The sequence below is a fragment of the Phycodurus eques genome, chromosome 5 (assembly GCF_024500275.1).
Source record: "Phycodurus eques isolate BA_2022a chromosome 5, UOR_Pequ_1.1, whole genome shotgun sequence".
Classification (NCBI taxonomy): Eukaryota; Metazoa; Chordata; class Actinopteri; order Syngnathiformes; family Syngnathidae; genus Phycodurus; species Phycodurus eques.
In genome coordinates, this window is record NC_084529.1 from 20,922,004 (window position 1) to 20,943,581 (window position 21,578).

At 42.9% G+C, this 21,578-nt stretch overlaps 1 protein-coding gene across 1 annotated transcript in view; it reads left to right on the forward strand.

The window, feature by feature from the left end:
• LOC133403263 (A disintegrin and metalloproteinase with thrombospondin motifs 20) overlaps positions 1–21,578 on the forward strand; it is a 118,490-nt gene that overhangs the window by 15,798 nt on the left and 81,114 nt on the right. The window contains exons 4-8 of the mRNA XM_061678019.1: positions 8,808–9,055; positions 11,831–11,914; positions 13,524–13,648; positions 13,722–13,762; positions 14,000–14,105. Of these exons, the coding sequence (XP_061534003.1) occupies positions 8,808–9,055; positions 11,831–11,914; positions 13,524–13,648; positions 13,722–13,762; positions 14,000–14,105 (604 nt within the window). The remainder of the gene's footprint in view (positions 1–8,807; positions 9,056–11,830; positions 11,915–13,523; positions 13,649–13,721; positions 13,763–13,999; positions 14,106–21,578) is intronic.

Sequence of the window (21,578 nt, forward strand, 5' to 3'; positions counted from 1 at the left end):
AATACTTGGCCCGCATGACATCTGTGGCCCCTGACCCTCAACATAATCACTATATGGGATTCCCCCCTCAGTGCCCACTGTGTATACATCCATCCATTTTCTACCCCTTATCCGAGGTCGGGTTGCGGGGGCAGTAGCTTTAGCAGGGACGCCCAGACTTACCTCTGCCCATTCGGTTTAGCTCCTTCTTCACCGCAACGGATCGACACAAAGTCCGGATCACTGCAGTGTATACTACTGTGTAAACATGCAAGTTCAAATGCCAGAATCAAGGTTTTTTATTTTTTTATTTTTTATTTTTGCTGAATGGGTTCATTTAAATGGAAAAAGGGCCCTCCTTCGCCTGGGGTCGGTCGGTTGAATCCCTGCCTCGCTCTCCCCTTGCGCTTTCATGTATGTGAAAGGAGCCACTTGTTGTTGGTAACCTCACTTCCCGCTTTGTTTGTCACTCACAGGACGGGCTGACGTGTCTTTTGTTGTTGTTGTTTTTCGTAGGCAGTCGGCAGCTGGTTTGCAAAGCTGGATCTCGCTCAACACTGTGGTACGGAGGTCAGGGAAAGTGGCTCTTGAGGGTCATGATGGACCGATGACAAATACGCTGTGAAAGCTTCTGGTGTGTCTTATCCGAGGCTTGTGTGTCCTGTAAGGGATTCCCAAATTGTGCATTTGGTATCCTCATGATAATCACTTTGTCATCATGAAAATGCAGCAGAGTAATACAAGGTCTTATGATAACTGGCCAAAAATGTGCACACATACCAGTACAATGAGCTAAAAATGTGACGACTCAGGTGCATGTGATTAATAGTGGCTATATCTTAAAAAAAAAAAAGTTTACATTTTACCTTTCTTTTAGAAAGGCTCAATTTTGAACCACACCCCCGGGGGTGCACGAGCAAATATAGTGAACCTTCGACGTAGTCTTTTAGTTTATTTTATTTTTTTTAGTCCATGACTAAGCAGAATTCCTTTACTTATTAAAATGAATTGAAATGCCATTAATCCATTCCATCCCAGGCAATTGCAGGGCACATAGAAACAAACAACATTGAACACTCACATTCACACCTATGGACAATTGAAAGTCTTCAATTAACCTACCATGCGTGTTTTTGGGATGTGGGAGGAAACCTGATTACTCGCAGAAGGGAGAACATGCAAACTCCACACAGGCGAGGCCGGATTTGAACCCAGATCCACAGAACCTAGGCTGATGTGCTAATCAGCCGTTCACCGTGGCCCCCAATATAAAAACATAATAAAAGAGAAGGTAAAGAAATAAACTGATTTTATATAGTAGCTGTTTTAAGTGGAAAGTCACATATGCACGCACTAAATGACATCAAGAGCCTAGATTCAGTCCTTTTAGCCATTTTCAATGCGGTTAGTTCAGGGTTAATGTCTTTTCCATTCTCATGGTGAGTGTTTTCATTTTGTATTTGTGTGTTTGATGTTTTTTTTCCTGTTAAATCAATGGCTGAAATTGCATCGGCGACTGTTGCGTTTCTTTTTTTCTCTCTTCGTTCCAGCGACTACATATCTGAAGCTTGCTCGTAATTAAAATTTGGGCTCGCGACACAAATCAAAAAATCGATCCAACGATGGCTTTTAACTCATGAAACCCAGACGTTGGTGCACTTGAAAGTCAAGGTACCACTGTATGTGGTACTTTTTAAGGTGTTCACTTGGTTCACTCGTGGCTAGATTGATGTCTAAAGAAGACAACGATGTCAACTATAAGAAGTTGACAGAAACTGTGACTGTCTTCTAAATGAGCCAGTCGACCCAATGGTCCTGGCAGTTCTCCACAGAGCCGAGAACAACAGCAAGAATCCTGCACAGTGTGTAGCCTTTCATAAATGTTGTCATTTATTTGGCTCCAGCTGAACCCCAGTCGTCCACTCCAGTGCCCGCTTGTCTTCTTCACCGAAACCTCATCTGAAAACATGCTCAAGAAGCCAAGAAACAAAAGCATGACATGGGTTATTCGTTTTCCGTGGGCGCGGGTCAGTCGTTCATCTCAAATGATCTCGCCGCCGTTTCCCCTCCACATCAAAGCCTTGCTCTTTGACTCTGCCTCAGTTCCAAGTCAAGAGTATCAATGCCGAGAGGCCGACAATGGCAAACACACATCTCGTTGTTGAACTAATTAACATTCTTTTACAATGGCCCGCTGAGAGTCGAAGCACTCCGTCCCAGGGTGCCAATTAATTGGACAGTGTTCCTTACACTGAGTGTAGGTTAGTGCTTTGCGTCCACACAAGGCCAGATACTCTGCTTATCATCCATTACGAGGAAAATGCTGCAGACGGAGCACCATTAAGTGCAATCTTGGTGGCGAGACGAAAGAAGGGGCGGACAATTGTCCACTGCTGAAGAAGGCTTTTTTTAAAAAAAAAAAAAAAAAAAAAGGGAAACGACACAACCTTTGTCCTCCTTTGGAAGGCCTTTGTGCACTTACAGTCGTGATTTGGAGACATGTTGAAAACAGCTCAGCGGTGGTCTGTTGAAGAATGTGTTTGGAGGAACAGACCAAATACTTCTGATGGATGTGGACGACAAAAGTTGGCAAGGAGACTGTGCTGTTTCTCTGGTGTCATTTGCAGGTAGGAGTCATATGACATTGAGATTTAAGAAACTAATTCCATCGTAACAGCAGATCGTAACACATATGCCCAGGAATGTGGAATTATGGGAGAGCAAATCTTGAAATTTGGTAAAAAGGAGTATTAGGATCACACAAATTTTTTAATTACCGCCTTTTCACGACCATTGGGCGCACCGTATTAAAAGGCGCAGTCTCAGTTACGGGGTTTATTTCTGTATTTAACACATACACAAGGCGCACCGTATTATTGGGCGCAGGCATGGTAAAACATACGCTAGCTTAAAACATACGGTAGCATGCATGCACGCTAAAAGAATGTTTTTAAAAATGCAGTGGGAGCATAATATTATTATCATTAGTATTATTATTATTATTATAATCTATTAAGATAATAGTAGTTGTATATTTTGAAGAATAAGTTGTACATTTGATACAAAAAGGTTGTATATTATAATATCTATTTCCAAGAACAAATTCATATATTTAAAAAAAGTCAACTTTTGCTTGTAGCGAAAATACAGTTTACGACTATTCTCAAAACGATACTCCTTTTTTGCCCCTTTTAATATAGAGTGAGCCAACGTTAATTGCCGGGGATACCATCCAGATGCAAACCCATTTTAAATGGTTTTGAAGACATCACCAAAAAATTGCAAGCTTAAAATACATACGGTATATATGCACTCTATACATACTATACATACTGTCCGTGTACCTTTAAGAGGCGGGGCCTCTATAAAATAGTGATTTTCTCTAAAGCTCATTGTCTTGTGCGTGTGCAACTTTAATCTTGAATACATACAGTATATATATATATATATATATATATATATATATATATACAGTATATAAGTTTTTTTTCTTCCTCAAAAAATGTACTCAATAAAAGTTAATTATTTTGTAGTTTTGTGTGCCAAGGTGTTGAAACCTAGGCAATGTTTTAGCTGAAGTACTGATCCGGTTCCCATATAATAAGATTCAGTATCCTCTATGCGTTTACCATGATTCCCAATCAGAGATGGACATTTCATTCAATTTCCTTAATGGACTGTTGTAAAACGTTACAATCAATTAACGTTCCATCGATATTCAGTTGCTGATGTCGGGCCAAAGGTAGAATCCATCCTTGACTGGTGGTTGCCAGTCAATCACAGAACACATTTAGAGACAGACAACCATTCACCCTCACATCCACATCGTCACTGAATGAGACCTTGGCAAACCCAGCAATATTAAGAGCTCATGTTAACAGAACGAACTGATTGAAATTGCAGGTGAGTAGTTCAGGTTGATGTTTGCCGTCTCCGATGACAACCGATCGATAAGCGATGACACTGAGACGCTGATGTACCACTGGCCCCAGTCCATGTCGGTGAGGAACTGTCGCTCACCTGTCGGCCCTCCTTACCTCTGACCGTCACTCACGCCGCCACGCAGTCAGTGGCTGTCACTCAAGACACCGCCAGCCATTCCTCCGCAGGGCTCCGTCTGTTTAAGAATGCCCTAGACAGTTGACAGTGGTAGAAAATAACCCCAGCTGGAATCTGTCACGGGATCTCCTGAGACGACACGTCGGCTTCAATAGGCGCTGACACATGGCGGCTATTAAAGTTATAGACTTTCGCCGACAGTATAGCCGCCAAGACGTTGGTCGGCTCTGTCTGGCCTATCAGTTACCGCCAAATCAAATCTACTTAGCATCAGCGGATCAAAAGCGTAAGAGCGTCGCACAGCAAGTATGGCCAAAGGCATTTTGTTGGATTGAAATACAATTTTGATGATGAGTTGCCTTTTTGTTGAAAAGAATTCATCTGCTATCACAACATTTTTGCTCATCTTAACTGAAGGGGTCTTTCACTGGACAGTTGTTTCTGCCATACTGTCGAACCACGGGAATCAGTGCTTTAAGGCAGCGGTCCCCAACGTTGTTTGCGCCACGGACCGGTTTCATGTATTGTAAAGCAATAATTTGTCGTACGGCATAGAAGCAAATAAAACAAATTAAAAAAAATACAACACACCATTACGCTGAATATAGTTGTTGTACTAAGTGGGAGCCCTGCGCTTGTTTCTCTTCAACGAGAAGGGACAAAATGACAGCCGAAGTGTGTTACCTATGTGGATTCTACTCTGTAATTTTGTTTTGGTCGCCAACAATGCAGAAAATTGCGCTTCACAAAGATAAGCTGTTGGAAATGGAAGCAAGGTGTTCAGTGCTTCAGTGTTTTGGGCAGTTTTTGAATGCTTCATTGCTTCTTTTGCAAGCCACAATGTAGACTGATATCGGTGGATGCCGTGTTGCTGTTAATGGTGACTGACGCCTGGTCTCGGGGCGAGTCAGGGCAGTCACCTCTGTCCTGTCATGGTGTAAGTAGCAGCTCAGGACCCAGCGAGAGGCGGATTTGAAGCTAATGCGCTTTTGGAGAGGTTGTGTACGGCTAATCTGCACTGATTCCGAAGCTATTATAACACTGACCACATTTTCACCTCCCACTCTTCTGATTTTTTTTTTTTTTTTTTTTTTATCTCGACTTAAAGCCAATTTCTTTTAGCTTCTCCTTACATGCATGCTTATCCCTTTGATGTCAGACTATCTTGCAGAGATGAGTCTGTTTAAGGGCTTTAGCGAAGCCTCCAGAGATTTTTTTTTCCTTTTTTTTTTTCCTGGAAAATACAAAGCTCTGTTCTGGCTGTGTGCATGGGCATAGGCGGGCTTGGCGCTGCCTCTGAAACAGGCGCTGGCATGAGATTCGGCCTCACGGCAGCGAGGGGCTATGCGGCCATTGTGCCAGGGAGTCACGCTCTGCCTCGCGTGCCCGCTGGGGGCATCGCTTGAATAATCCCAACAAGTTCTTTCTTTCTTTTTTTTTGGCTTTTCACTGAGCTAACAGTTTCACACAATGTCTCTCTGTCTGACTGTCTGGAAAGATTGACCACGGACAAGACAAAGGGACACTTCACTCAAAGTTGAAGAGGTTGGTGAGGTCAATGGACTCCAAACTATGCACACTTCATGTGCGCTGAGAGTCATAAAATGCTCCATGAATGTCTGTTCGTGTTTCATTTGGATTCTCTATGCCTCTTCGTTTTTCTTTTTTTCTTTTTTTTTTTTTTTGCATTACAAACCCCACAGCAAAATCTCTCAATGTTGCTCCGGACGGCATACAACCTTGCCCTAAGTTACCAAAGCGAAGAGGTGTACTGGCTGGTCCAAACTAAAGTGATATGAGTGTCTCAATTTGTCGCTTGGTCAATTTTTTTTTTTTGCTTGTCGCGAGGCAAAATTCAAGTTCAGGAGGGAGCTTCAGATACAATCCCACTCAAGTGAAGTGAACAAAAAAGAAATAAAAATGGAGCAGTGAAGTTAGTGTAATGTCCATGTGGGCAATGACAGCCACAGTCAGAGCATAGCCGTTCATTTGTTGAAGAGATGTGATGTCCTAGCCCGGTGTTGTCACTCATTTTTGTGGCGGGCAACACAATAGTTATGGTTTCTCTTAGAGGGCCGTTATGACTGAAACCACACAAATGTATACGAATGTATAATCGCTTCATCATATTACATAGAGTATAAACAAAAACATGTTGGATAAATAGTTTTGAAATACAAAGTCAAGGAAAACGTATAACTTAATTTTTAAATTTCTTAATATGTATATATATATATATATATGAAACATAAAGTGTGTTGGTAAAAAAACATCCTTGGAATCTCAACATTTTTAAAAGTGACGACAATTTGCAATTTTGGAACAGATTTGACCTAGAAACAAAGTTGTGATTTGCTTTCTGATTTTAGTGTACAAAATAGTTGTGCTAGGGCTAATATTAGTGCTAAAATAACATTATGCTGTCCACCAAAGTTGTAAATTACTAAATCAGTTTATCGGCCTACTTACCTATATTTTCGGAGACAATTTTTATGCCATCTGTTAGCATCATTTGTCTCATTTAAATGAAATGAAAAAAGAAATCCGATGTGAGTGCACGAAAACAATATTTTAGCAGTAAGTAATGTTAGCGCTAACCCAAGAGATGTCCTGGCCAGTCGATAATATTGCAGATCACCAAAGTTAGTTCAAATAAACATACATTTGATACTTCAATATATATATATATATATATATATATATATATATATATTATGATTTTTTTTTTTGCCAAATTCTTGTACAGCTCGTCTCATCTGTTTTATCACATTCAAATAGGTTTTCCCTCTCTGCTGATTATGGGCATTATGTGGCCACTTTTGTCCTGTGGGGTTTTGTCTTTGAGGTTCTTTTCATCTGGATCCCCTAAACAAGATGCACTTTTGTGTGGTTGGTGTCCATGTTACCCCCTTTGCAAACTCTACCTGGAAACAGAGAGGGAAATGACATTATGTGCATGTTTAATCAAATACGCTTTGTAGATGTCCCCTTCCTCTTTTCTAGCCTCACTGTCTCTGTATTTGAGCTTCACTGTGTCATGGTGAAGGAATGCATCCCTCATCGTCAGGTCAACACGTGCACTTCAGCTGAAAGTATGCCAAGATGCTGGGATGTTGTTGTCGAAGGCATGGTTCCCCCCACCCACTGCTAAGCGTGGAAATCTGCTGTTAAATGTACATGATGGATTGCCTTTCAATGGCATAACCTACATCATTTCAAGATTAGCATGAGCTTTCTGGGTCATTTTATATTCCCCTTTTTTGGAGTGCAACCTAGTTGGGCCTCAGCCTGAAAGCTCATGCCTCTTGATGCGAGCACTTTCCTTTTTTTGTTGCCGATATGACACAAGAATTTATAGCGCTTCTTTGCTGTAGAGGTCTGCAGCTCGCCTCTGTTATGTCACTGGAATTCTGATAAGCTAAATCCTGCTGGCTAATACACTACTGTAAAGGTATTATGCTTTTTAGGCTGTGTTTGATCGTTAGTTCCCATTACGCTTTAATATTGCCACTGAAAACGGGGGGTCATAAAATACTTTACTACTTTAAAATGGAGATGTTTACAAATGACTTGTCTGTGTTCAATCTGCTAGGTTTCTTATTCTGTTTTTATTATGAATAGTATTACAGGAGGTCCATAATTCACAACGGAGTTCCGTTCTTATGGCGGCAAAGTACTGTAACGCAGATTTATACGTATACAGTGTTCCCTCGTTTTTCGCAGTTAATGGGGACCAGAACCCCCCGCGAAAGGTGCAAAACCGCGAAGTAGGATTTGCCCCCCCCTAGGAATTTTCGTGGATGTGTATGTGGGTACCAGAATGTTTAAAATATGTAAACAGTATTTATACTTTGCATATTTGAGACAAAGATTACAATAGTACACGTATTTACTTAAATCTTTAATTATAAAACCTTATACAGTAATTAACATTCATCAACATTGCCTTCTGAGAGAGGCGAAGAGGCTTGCGTTGGTGGTGGAGAAGAGGCTCTCACTTGACTCGTAGAGGCTTTAGGTTCACTCGGAGACTCAAAACGTGACGCGCGAAGTGGCGAGGGAACACTGTAAGTCAATTGATCACTAACCTACACTAATGCTGTATTATCATAATTAGGGTAAATATTTGTCGGAAAAACACTTCCAGGCCATAATGTAAAACAATCAAATAAAAAAACAGTAAGTACAGAAACCGAGGGTGTTTTCCTGTGAATTCTTACGTTGCTGCGTAATCAAATTGTCTTCACTCGATGAAGTTCGGAATCTCAAAACCTATGTTTTTGTGCTAGACGCTAAACTATGTGGGTAGAATGTATAGTGGATCCTCTGCGGGCAAACAAATTGGTCGACCTGTGATTTGGTCTGAAGTTTCAGAAGTGACGACGTATATGGTGTCTGATACTTTACAGAACATATTGTGTATGTTCTTCTTCTCTGAACACCCCTTATTATTTTTTGAACAAGTGTCACCAAAAAAAAAAAAAACAACAACAACAATGTTGATTCTTTAATGCTTCATCAAAATATTTCACCTTCATGAGAGCTTTCAGGAGGTTTCCACCTACAGGACTGGAGTGGAACCACATCGACCAGGACTCTTGTTTGCCTCATTTTACAACCACGCTCAAGCATTATTACACTTTCCCTGAAAATATTCCAGATTGTACAACCTCAGGGTCATTCAACTGTCCACTATACTGCGTTGCATTGGTATTATCAGGCCTTGGCAGACGTATGCCCTTCTTCATGTAATTTCTGTCTCCACTCAGACGACGGCGTAAGGACAGCGTCTTTGGAGGGTCGAGGGAACATGGGCGACGAGCTGGACTCTCTCCGAGCTGCCATTGACGAGCGGAACGCCAACTCTTCTAACGGAACGCAGCCCAGGCACCCACGCAGACGCAAGCGTTTCCTCTCCTACCCGCGCTACGTCGAGCTGATGGTGACGGCCGACGCCAAGATGGCACGTCACCACGGGCGCAACCTGGAGCACTACATCCTAACAATCATGTCAGTAGTAAGTAAAATAATGTTTCTAAAAATAATAATTATTATAGTATGTAAAATCAACAGCCATATATGAAGCTAGGTTTGATTCAAATTTTTTTGTGAGGGGTGAGTGTGTTGTGGTGCAGGGTGGTGGGGTGTAGCAACTCTGTTGGGGTGTGAAAAGGGGTACGTAACCTAAAAGGTTTGGGAAACACTGTTCTACTGGGTAAAGTCATCGTAATTATATGCTAACCCGCATTTGTTTGGCTTTTTTGGGGCGGGTCAGGGATGTTATGGTACTGTGTGATGGGGGTACAGCGACTACGATTAATAGAGTTCATAAATGGGGTTTCTTTAGATGTTTTGTGGCCCGGTTAGATGTGTTGTGGTGATGGGTGATAGGGGTGTGTCAACTCTGTAGTGGTGTTAAAAGGAGTGTGCAACAAATGTGCGGCTGATTACTGTATCACAATATTGATATTTTGCCCTAAACCCTTGGTACCTGTGTAGTTTTACCCGTAGTCTATCCATCCATTTTCTGTAGTGCTTATCCTCTTTAGAGTCAAGGACTCTAAAGAGGATAAGTTGGTCGCCAAGGCAGACAAACATCCATCCATCCATCCATTTTCTTTACCGCTTATCCTCACTGGAGCCTATCCCAGCTATCTTCGGGGGGTAGGCGGGGTACACCCCGAACCGGTCGCCAGCCAATTGCAGGGCACATAGAAACAAACAACCATTCGCACTCACATTCACACCTATGGGCAATTTAGAGTCTTCAATCAACCTACCACGCATGTTTTTGGGATGTGGGAGGAAACCGGAGTGCCCGGAGAAATCCCACGCAGACACAGGCAGAACATGCAAACTCCACACAGGCGGGGCCAGGATTTGAACCCCAGTCCTCAGAACTGCGAGGCAGATGTGCTAACCAGTCGTACACCGTGCCGCCGGCAGACAAACAACCATTCAAAATTACACCTAGAGTCACCTAACATGAATTTCTATGGACGATGGGAGGAAGCACAAGGACAACACGCAAAAACATCACACAGGAAGCTAGCGTTAATCAAGTAAATTTAGACAAACAGCCATTCTCCCTGACTCAGGACTTCAGCGCTTGACATGTGACAAGAGGCCAGCTGCTAATCGAGCTGAGTAACGTTAAAATTGACTGGCAGATGGCTGATCCCCGGTCAAAGCAGAACGTCCCCTCATTCACTTGAGCGAACGAGTAATGATTGTCAGCGCTGCGTTGTCCCTAAAGAAGGTCCAGTCGGGTACAGCGGACACTGTACAGCAAACATGATAAAGTTTGATGTCCCAACATTACTCCTGCCAGTGTTCATGCAAGTGGACCAACTATAGAGACACATGCTCTCCTGTGGAGCCATTAAACGATCGCACTAGTAGGAATAGCTCATCGGGGCTTATCCAGGAAGACTTTTAGCTGCTGAATAAGGTACTGTACTTGGATGTGTCATTCGAGCGTTTGCTAAATGTTTTTTTCATTTTTTTTTTACAGAGATTGTTCATAAATACTAGAAGGCGCATGTTTAGCTTATTCTTTAGCTTTAAGTGCCATTACTACAGTACTTTAAAAACCCCTGCTAAGAAACTTACAACCTGGTGACATGTTGCCTATTTATACATTGCAGTGATATATCAACTCGGTATCATGAGAAAGAAAGTAAATCCCAGATGGAAAAAAGAAACATTTACAAGTTTGATACACACTTCTGAAATAACACATTTGCTCAAATTACCTTAAATGTTATTATTAATAATTAATTATATTCATCTATGTGAAGATACTGATCATGCTAATGATTTCTCACAAGAATTATAAATGATGATTTAACAATGTAGGAGACATAAATATCAATATGCAACACTTTATTTCTATAAATCTGTGTGTTTAAAAGTGTTCACATTTTCAAATGCGGACTTTTACAACATTCCTAGGAAATCACAATGTCCCATCACAGGAGAGCTATTTTTACAACAGGCCTGCGGGCTTATCATGTGGTCCTTGGGGGCCTGTGGACAATATGTTGGTTATCACTGCTATAATATAAAAAGTGTTTATTATTATTATGATGATGATGATGATTATTATTATTATCATTACACTTGCATGACACTTTTGCTTCATACAGTTGTCTTTGACTTTTGAAGTGAAGACTTGAGTGCGTTATTGAGTTTACATTTTATTATGAGCAGAAGTTGACTTTTTTTTTTTTACACTTGTAAGACATCTAAGAATGCTGTTTAATTTTTTAAAAATAAATTTTACCAAATATAAATCAACCTTGGAGGATCCATTGTATGTACACTGATGTGGTGGGGCAAGCAATACAAGGACTCGTGGTATAGTTGGCTAAAGAGCGAGCAAAGACATGTACCATGTTTACGTCCCCCCCTCAGGGCTGAGACGAGCTAAATGTTTATAGTGTACTAATGAGTTCCTGTCAGGAGGCTGCACACTGCCTCAGAAGACCGCTGGTTGACCGTGACATGGGTGCACTGGTAGAGCGAGGGAAGTGGAGGGGAACACGAGCGAGGGAATGTTTGGCTGGCGAGTTTTGCTGAGCTTTAAGTTGGCCGCTGTGTTCATGGCATCTGTTGGGGGTGATGAAATTAGCTTTTAAGACCTTAGTTATTACATATTTGGCCACTTTATGTGGCCTCCAATGAATTACCACCACTAGTTACCACTTTATTATTCACATTCCAAGCGCACAACGGCTCAAGTTTATGCAGGTTTGCATTTTTTTTTGTCTGTGCCTTGTCTTTGTTACAGGTAGCAGCGGTGTATAAAGACCCCAGCGTGGGAAACCTCATCAACATCATGATTGTCAAGCTGATCGTCATCCACAATGAACAGGTAGGCCCTGAACTCCGCAGGCTGTGATGTTCGTGCAGGTGTCCGTAGATGTGGACACTGCCCGCTTTGTAGCGTGCAAGCCTCTGGAGAGTAGAACAAGTCACGCTATAGTGTAGCAGCCAGCCATTTGCACCGGAGATGACTCGAGGCACCTTTTTAGTGAATCCATCCTTTTAGAAAATGATATGAGCGTGGATGTATCCATGACATAAGTTTGATCGGGACCAGACAACAACCTTGCTCTCAGTCATCTGCTTACAACATCACATTCATAATCCAAGGTAGACACTTAGGGCCCTTTTTTAATGACCGGCGTAAATCAGGCACGGCAGGCACCTCAACTGTACGACAGGGGCGGGTTAGAATCAGCACACCCCGGCAGATCCGAGAGCGATCGCCACCGTGGGTGTGTTTACAGCCGACTTTGTTTGCCGCCAAACTCTCTCTCATTCCCTTTAAATGTGGCGTGCTAGTAGCGCCCTGAGAGTCTTTGACATGACGGGAGTGCAGACAACCAAATGTTTCCCAAGAAGAAACTGATTTGCTCGAGTGGAAACATGCAAAATACTGTACGTTTATACGGAACTGAAAGCAGACCTCCACGGGTGGATGATCTAAAGTTGGCTTGGGATGAGATCACAGATATCTGCGCCATGAAGTGGGCACTTGGAGACTGCCCCTCACCCCCGATTGTTCCTTTGGGATGATTTAAAAATATAAGAAGAATAATGAGAATAATGTTTTCAATTAATTTATTCATGCAATGTTTCAATGGGTTTGATGCCGGCTGTTCGCATATTTATGAATGGAATACATCTGACCCTCGGTGCACCGGAATGCCCAGCTTGTCGTACGCCGGGCTGCCAAATTGGCAAACACGCGCAGTGAGCCTTGTGCGTGCACAAAAATCAGGATACGCCAGCATTTGTGCCCCACCACAGATGCGCTGTCTATGAAAATAGAGCTCTTGGTTTATTTAAGGGGACATACAGTAGTTTGCCAAACCAAGTTTTTCTAATATTTGGGATGTAATATTGTCTCTATGGTGACTCAGTAAACATGTGAAATATGAATTAAAATCGTCCACGCATTCCTGAGTTTTTCTGCCGAGAGCCCTGAAATCAGGTCATTCAAATGTCTTGAGTTTATCTACGTCACTAGGGAAGATCTCCGCCTTCCCTTTCCACTCCCAAGCCAGCGCTGTCAACATAACAAACGTGTCGCTCACAAGTGGGTCTTCTACACGGAGAAAACCAATCAGAGGAAAGGGGGAGGCGGTCTTAGCAAAATATGGACAAAGTGGATACAAAATTGGGTCAAACAGAAGTAGCTGTAAGAGGGGCCTTTTCTGGACACTCGTATAACAAAATCAAGGTGTTTTTTAAATGACTTTGACACTTATACTGTCAGTGTTAAGAGAGTCACTCTATGAAGGTCTAAATAGGCAAAATACGGGACATTTAAAACAAAGTGATAGCGATTGGCTTTTGTTTCTTTGGAGGTGAATCCAATACACAGTCAAGGGAGGAGGTGTAGTTGTAAAGAGTGGTCCTCAGAGAGATTCTATAGCAGCCCTAAAAGCTATTTCACGGGATTTCCCTCCAAACAGGATGGGCCCACAGTGAGTTTCAACGCCGCCACCACTTTGCACAACTTCTGCACATGGCAGCAGAAGCAAAACGTCAAGGACGATAGCCACCCCTCTCACCACGACACCGCCCTCCTCATCACCAGGTATGCTCGCCTCTGAGAATCACTAATTTTCCTCTAGAACAAATATTATTTAGATATATTTTTTGTTCCTCAGGGAAGATATCTGCCGCGCAAAAGACAAGTGTGACACTCTCGGTAAGACTTTTCTCCCTTTCCCACCCAAAAAATGTACTTTCCGCTCCAAGCTCATAAATTGTGCAGTAATGCGTTTATGGGAAACTAGCTGATAACGGGACGGTGACGGGACAGACTGGTAGAAAGTGAGGCTAATCTCTCATAACGGAACAAACATTTTAATTGTTTAACCACCTATAAGGAGCGGGTGTTCAGCCCCAAATAGATGCACGTCAATATGGTGTTACACGTTTACAGGGCTCGCAGAACTGGGGACCATGTGCGACCAGTACCGCAGCTGTTCTATCAGCGAAGAAAACGGAATTAGCGCCTCCTTCACCATTGCTCACGAGCTGGGCCATGTGTAAGTTGCACATGCACACACCCAAACACACACGCATACTGTATATGCACACACAGTGGCAACAAAAGCCTTCTTATCAAGACTATTTTCACGACCATAAGGCGCATGGTATTAAAAGGCGCAGTCTCAGTTACGGGGTCTATTTCTGTATTTCACACATACATAAGGCGCACCGTATTATTGGGCGGAGGCATGGTAAAACATACGCTAGTTTAAAAGATACGGTAGCATGCATACACGCTAAAACAATGTTTTTAAAAAGGCAGCGGGAGCAAAAGTGCGTTCGGTTGTACTTTATTGAAGTATTTAACAATGTACTCACGTTATTTTTTGATCAATCCTCATCCACAAATCCATCAGAGTTCTCATCTTCTGTATCCGAAATGAACAGCTGGGCAAGTTCTCCATCAAACACGCCAGGTTCCCTCTCGTCATTGTCGGAGTCAGTCTCGTTGCCGTGCGGCTCCTCAGAACTGATGCCGGCTTTTACGAAAGCTCGAACAACAGTGCAAGCAGACACGTTAGCCCAAGCATCCACAATCCATTCACAAATTGTGGCGTAACTCGCCCGGCGCTGCCTCCTCGTCTTAGTAAAGCTGTGTTTGCCATCTGTCATTCATGGCTCCCACGCCGCTCGCAACTTCACTTTGAACGCCCTGTTTACACGGATGTCCAGCGGTTGGAGTTCCTTCGTCAAGCCCTGTGGCATGATGGCAAGCTCCGCGTTATTGCACTCAGTCGAATGGTGACTGTAGAGACGCTTCTCCCGGCTGTTCTTTGATCATTAATCCATTGCTCGAGTTGGTCTTCCAATTCGGGCCACCTCGCCTTGTTTCCGCGGAAACTCAGCTTCGTCTTCTTGGCGAAGCTCGTTTTGCTGCTTCCTCCACTTGCGAACCATGGATTTGTTGATCCTGAATTCTCTCGCGGCTGCTTGATTCCCATGTTCCTCCGTGTAACTGATAGCTTGCAGTTTAAACTGTGCTTCGTAAGCGTGTCTCTTCGGAGGTGCCATTTTCAGGGGTCCTTAGCCAAACCGATGTTGTTTTGCACAATGCACATACCGGCGCTATATAGCTACTGGGGCCGTGCCTTTAGCGTCCTCCTTCACGCGCACCCTTCCCCCTTTAACGGCCGCATGCTGTCCTCAGCCACGTCCGCTTTTCCTCTCTATAAGCAGCGTGTTGGCAGGAAATGCTCCCAGTCAGTCAAGCGGAGCGCTCATCACACAACATTTATAGATTTTGGAAAAGCATTATAAGGCGCCCCGTCCATTTTGGAGAAAATGTAAGACTTTTAAGTGTGCCTTATGGTTGTGAAAATACGGTACATACAGTTGGTCCGAACGAATAATTGCATTTGCGCTAACATTGCGATTGTCTACCTACTGGGTACTTACAAGTTATGTTCCGCACTTGTGAAAAAGACAAGTCAATTTCTCACGCTACATAGTATGAGTCCAGAGTGAGAGAGTGTAACCTGTCAGCATATGATGTTATTGCTAAAGGTGGAAACCACATCTTGGAGAACAGCTGCTCATGTGCGGCTCAATAATAAACAAATGACTCACTATAGAATCGCAGAAGCACTCGTTTTTCAAGTTTTGTGTTCATTTTGTGGTCATCCACATGCAGCTTAGAAAGCATGAGAAACTCCAGAAGATCATATGTTAGGATACGTAACGTAACAAGACATTTTTGACAATTGGACAATCAAGTTGTCGATCCTTACTGTATAGTATTTAAATATTGTATGATAGTGACGGCTCGGTTAATTCTATTTTACGTTAATTATCTGGACAATTATCCTGTTTCTGAAAGATTCTTCCAACTTCCAAGTTTTGCCAGATGTGTGAAGTAGAAAAGTACTTCCATATATCATCTGTATCCAAAAGCCCAGGTGGAAAACATGGACACATTTATCTAGTCAGTTTTTAGTTCGTGCAAATCTGCATGTCCTTGTTGGTTGGTAGAAAGAGGTGCTAAAGAATCTGCAGCCATGTATTTCTGCATATCTGTTTATGCTAAAGTTTCAGCAGCTGTCGGGTCAGTTGGCGCGGTCCTCTCAGTGTGTTTAATCGCCACATTCACAGGCGTGACTGTTTAGCGGGCCTGGGAAAGCCAGTGTCAGGTAGTGGGGGCCACTCAACAGCAATGAATAGGATTAGAGACCCAATTTGCACTAATGGATTGGAGGATGTTCTCAGATGGCAGAAAGGACCCCCAGCGCTGATAGTCCATCTTAATCAGATTTGAGGTCAAATGTCTTGCATTGTAAATACATAAAACGGACAAAAGGCAATCAGTTATATGGTATTGTGATACATTGGCTTTGTAGTCATTTAACAAACGTATTGTCATATGTGTCAAAGGATTAAAGAAAAGGGTTAAGGATACTGGGGGGAGGAACTCCACGTTCCATTTTCAATCCCTGTTTTGGTGTAATGGCCAATGTGTCAGAATACATTTGGCTACGTGCATATAGTGTGATGAACATAATATGGAAAATTGGCTTTTTAATTACTTATTGGATCGCTAGAGCGCCTGCCCACCCATCAAAAGTGAGATAACACAACCAAAGTAAATAATTTAGTGAGCTGCCAGACAATGCGCCAGCCTCTAAGACCTTGGTCCTCCTGTGATTTCATAGTCGGGCTAATTTAAATAGTGCCGCCCTCGCACCAAATTTCTCCACCTGTAAATGGCAGCTACCTGAGCAAAGAGCCGCCATTTTCAAATGAGAGCCGGACTACACAGAAATTCTTTCATAGGGGTCACCCATCTTTTTGAAACTGAGAGCTACTTCTTGGGTACTGATTATGTGATATGTGAGGGGCTACTAGTTTGATAAAGTCTTCTGAAATAACACATTTGCTCAAATTACCTTTCGTTATGTTATTTGTAGGTGGCACGGTGACGACTGGTTAGCACATCTGCCTCACAGTTCTGAGGACCGGGGTTCAAATCCCGGCCCCGCCTGTGTGGAGTTTGCGTGTTCTCCCTGTGCCTGCGTGGGTTTTCTCCGGGCACTGCGGTTTCCTCCCACATCTCAAAAACATGCATGTAGGTTGATTGGAGACTCTAAATTTCCCTTAGGTTTGAATGTGTGCGCGAATGGTTGTTTGTTTATGTGTGCCCTGCGATTGGCTGGCGACCAGTTCAGGGTGTACCCCGCCTCTCGCCCGAAGATAGCTGGGATAGGCTCCAGCACGCTCCCAACCCTTGTGAGGACAAAGCGGTTCAGAAAATGGATGGAAGGATGTTATTTGTAATCATTAATGATCATCTACTGTATGAGAAGACACTGATCATGATTTCTAACTAATTATCAACAATATATTAACAAGGTAGGAAACATAAATATCAATATGCAACTATTTATTTCTGTGCATCTTGGCAAGTGTTGACATTTTCAAATCACTGCTACATGTTGGTGACCCCTGCTCTATCAAATCATCAAACTATCATTGGGTATATTTTCTATGCATTTTTAATCATTTGTAGTTATTTGTTTCTATGTTGGACTGTCCAAATACATTATGTCATTACATGAAACCAGTCTGTGGTTGGCGACTGCCTGTACTGTGCTGAAAGAAAAATAGATGAAATCAATTAATCAACTTCAACTCGACTTTCATTATATCAATGTCACTACAAAAATGTTTTAGTCGTTCATCCCCTCGCGCATACTGTAGGTACATCACTAAATACAAATATCCCCGCCCCCACTTTCACTGCGTGGAGCAATGAAGTTTGCGCTGCTTATCCCAGGTGACGCTAATCTGTGCTTACAAAACTCAATGCAGCTCTGCTTTCTGTTGCTGCTTTGACGTATGGATGTTTGTGCATGATAGTGCCTGTTCATGATAGTGTTTCAAACGGTGTTTGGAAGTGGCTCTGGATCTTTTTAATTTGTGGAAAAATGGCATAATGTCTCTTGTAATTCAAACTTTCAGAATGGCACACCTTATTGGAAGGTTGAAACTCACAGACATTCCAGGTAGCCTCAGTGGGCATTTCAGACGCATACTTGTGCTAATTACAAGGTGATGCTTCCAAGTCAATGCCTACCATGCCGCTGCAATTGATTCTTGTAACTGATGCGACCCCTGAGGGGGCACAAAACTGATTGATTTCTGGCCTCATTATCTTATCTGGCCTTATCTCTTCCAGGCCTTCAAGACTGTATGCTTATTCGAGCAGTAAATCCATGTCAAGTAAATCGACATCGACACACACAAACTTGATGTGATCTGTGTGTGTTTGTGTGCGTGCATGCGTGTGTGCCCGGCCTGCACCGCTCGGCTGCACATGAACTTCAGCGATGGTGTGAATGTTGTCAGAATCAGCCAAAAGAATAATTTATTTGCTCAACTTAATTCGGTGGCAAAGGCTCAATTGTTTCCTGGGTTTTAGGCCAACTTTTCGGGGCCAGAGGCGTCCTGCCAACCATGCTTCAGGTTTGTGAGCTTGTGTGTGTGTTGTGTGTGTGTGTGTGTGTGTGTGTGTACGCTCTGACACTGCAGCCAGTGCTAACCCACATCATGTTGTAAACATCGGACATCATACAGCTGCATGGGGCTGCTGTGTGTAAATACACCCACATAAGAGGGGCCGCTAGGGACATTATTCAGGATTAGCTCTCACACTTACTATTCAAATCCTTTCACATGCACGCATTCATGGAAAGCACTTCAATCACATTCTCGCAAACGTCACTGGCGTTCACAAGTTCATGTCAATCATGCTCAGGCACACGTCGATAATGCTCACACATGAATAGTGTAAATCTTTTATTAGGTAGTTCAATTCAAAAAGTGAAATTATAGAGATGCACTGCACATTACACACACTCAAGACTGAAGTATTTCATATCTAAAATATGTATTATTCTGATAATTATAGCACATCCATCCATCCATCCATTTTCTGAGCCGCTTCTCCTCACTAGGGTCGCGGGCGCGCTGGAGCCTATCCCAGCTGTCATCGGGCAGGAGGCGGGGTACACCCTGAACTGGTTGCCAGCCAATCACAGGGCACATAGAAACAAACAACCATTCGCACTCACAGTCATGCCTACGGGCAATTTAGAGTCTCCAATTAATGCATGTTTTTGGGATGTGGGAGGAAACCGGAGTGCCCGGAGAAAACCCACGCAGGCACGGGGAGAACATGCAAACTCCACACAGCCGGGGACGGGGATTGAACCCCGCACCTCAGAACTGTGAGGCTGACGCTCTAACCAGTCGTCCACTGTGCCGCCAATTATAGCACATAGCAAATAAAAAAAATTCCCCATATTGAGAATCTAAAATATAACATCAAACGAAATAGTGAATTAATTTAAGAAATAAAGTGATTTTTAATGTAGAAATGAGGCTGGAATTTTCCCTCTGAAAATTACTTCATTGTTTAATCACTATGAGTACTGAAGAAAAACCTTTTAAACTATATTCTAATTTATTATTTATTTACCTATATTAAAAAGTCATGAAATATTTGACTCTGAGTGTGTGTAGTCTGTAGGGCATATCTATATGACACGGGTTTCGAGTCACATGCTCACGCATGGTAATGAGAGTGAGTAGTCTTATGAGAGCAAGACTCTTGTGTATGAGAGTGTTTGAGTAGTGTTAATAAGAGTGTTTGAGTAGTCCTTATGAGAGCAAGACTTGTGAGCATGAGAGTGTTTGACTAGTGTTAATGAGAGCCTTTCAGTAGTTTGTGTGTGTCTGAAAGCATTTGAATAGTAAGTGTGAGAGCTAATCCTGAATAACGTCCCTAACGGCGCCTCATACCCACACAGGCACACACACATTCACAGACACACGCACGCACGCCCACACACACACGTGCATGCGAAAAGCAGTGCGACCGGTCGTCGTTCTGCACATCATCAATAAAATGGACTTTATGAGCTTGCCAAATAGCAGACAAGCCAGATGAACTCATTAATTTGCAGATGCACGGCGGCGCCTTTTGTTTTATATACATTGGCTCTGGTTTTGTGTTTATTAGCAGGCAGGGAAAGTGCACTATCTTCCTTTTCTTTTCTGTCATTAGAGGCATATGTTTTGCTCCGGCAGGACCAATAAGTTTCAATGGATTAGCTACAATTAGTCAATCAACAGAAAAGAAATATCAGATAATTTGGTCATTATGCAAGATTATATGTCGTATGATTGCTTTCCAATTCCATTTAATCTGCATATGTACAATTACATTGATTGTAATCATGTTATATTGTGATTATTCAACTACTTACTATAAGAATGAACTGATATAGAATGAATATTCAGAGTCAAAATATCGCTGTTAAACTGTACAGGCAAGTTAGCGGCTAATGCTAGCAGCCAACGTTAACAGTCGACCCCTTTGCCCAGACTTCAATACAGACTTCTCATTTGATAACAAGTGAAGACGATGCATCAGCAGCTGGCTAGTTGACTGCGAGCTTTTTGGTGGTTATAGGCTACAGTTCCAGCTTGCGACTCACCCTGACTGCCTTCATTTTATTATTTATTTATTTATTTATGTTTCTATTTATTTATTTATTTCATCCTGTTCGGCTGTTACGTCAAACAGAAAGGAGGATCTGTATCCCCTTTAAGATGCCACTGTGGTTCTTTGTATTCTGATGGATTTTATTGAAAATTGCAGTCGGACAGAACAAAGTTTTAAAGAGGAGCGAAAGAAAACAACAAAGGAGAGAGACAGTGAAAATATAACTAAATAATACAGGAAGAGAAGACAACGGAAAGTAAATCATTATAAAGTATGCCTAGTACAATGACACATTAGATTGAAGTGTTGTTTGTGGCAGTAGTGCTACATCCTGTGAAGGAAGGACAGGACAATATAGGACAGGACTAGACAGGACAAGGACAGGAGGGCTAGCATCCAGGACAGAGGTAGTGGACCCGGCTGTACAACTGAGTGTGGTTGGAGTAGCTATGTAGATTCTAAACATCTTTAGAATTAGAGTGTAAGTGAGGGGGGTACCCAGGAAGTTCCCATAGTTATGAGTTATTTATCGCAATGAGTGAGTGGCCCGACACCAAGCGGATAAGTCCCAGAGCTGAGTATCTGCGGACACGTGCAAGTGAATTGACACCGTCTCGCATGCACAACAAGTTCAGAAGTGATCTGTAATTGCGTCGCCTGCGCCACAGGGGACCCCACCCCACCGAGCCGAGAGCGGGGTCGGGCCCAGGAGCCCTCCCGAGAGCGGCCCAGTGGACAGGACATCATCCACACCGAGGAAACCAGGGTGGAGCACTGAGGCGGCCCGGAACCGGCCACTCGGAACAGGCCACAGGGCGCAAAGCTCCCCACTCACCCCTGACACCACCGACAGAGTAGCTTGGAGAAGAAAAACTTGGGATGCACAGACTCATACGAGAGGGCCGGGAAACAACAAGATGAACCTGACGAGCGTGCGCAGTGTTTTGCGTGCCCTCCTTTATTCTCTCCA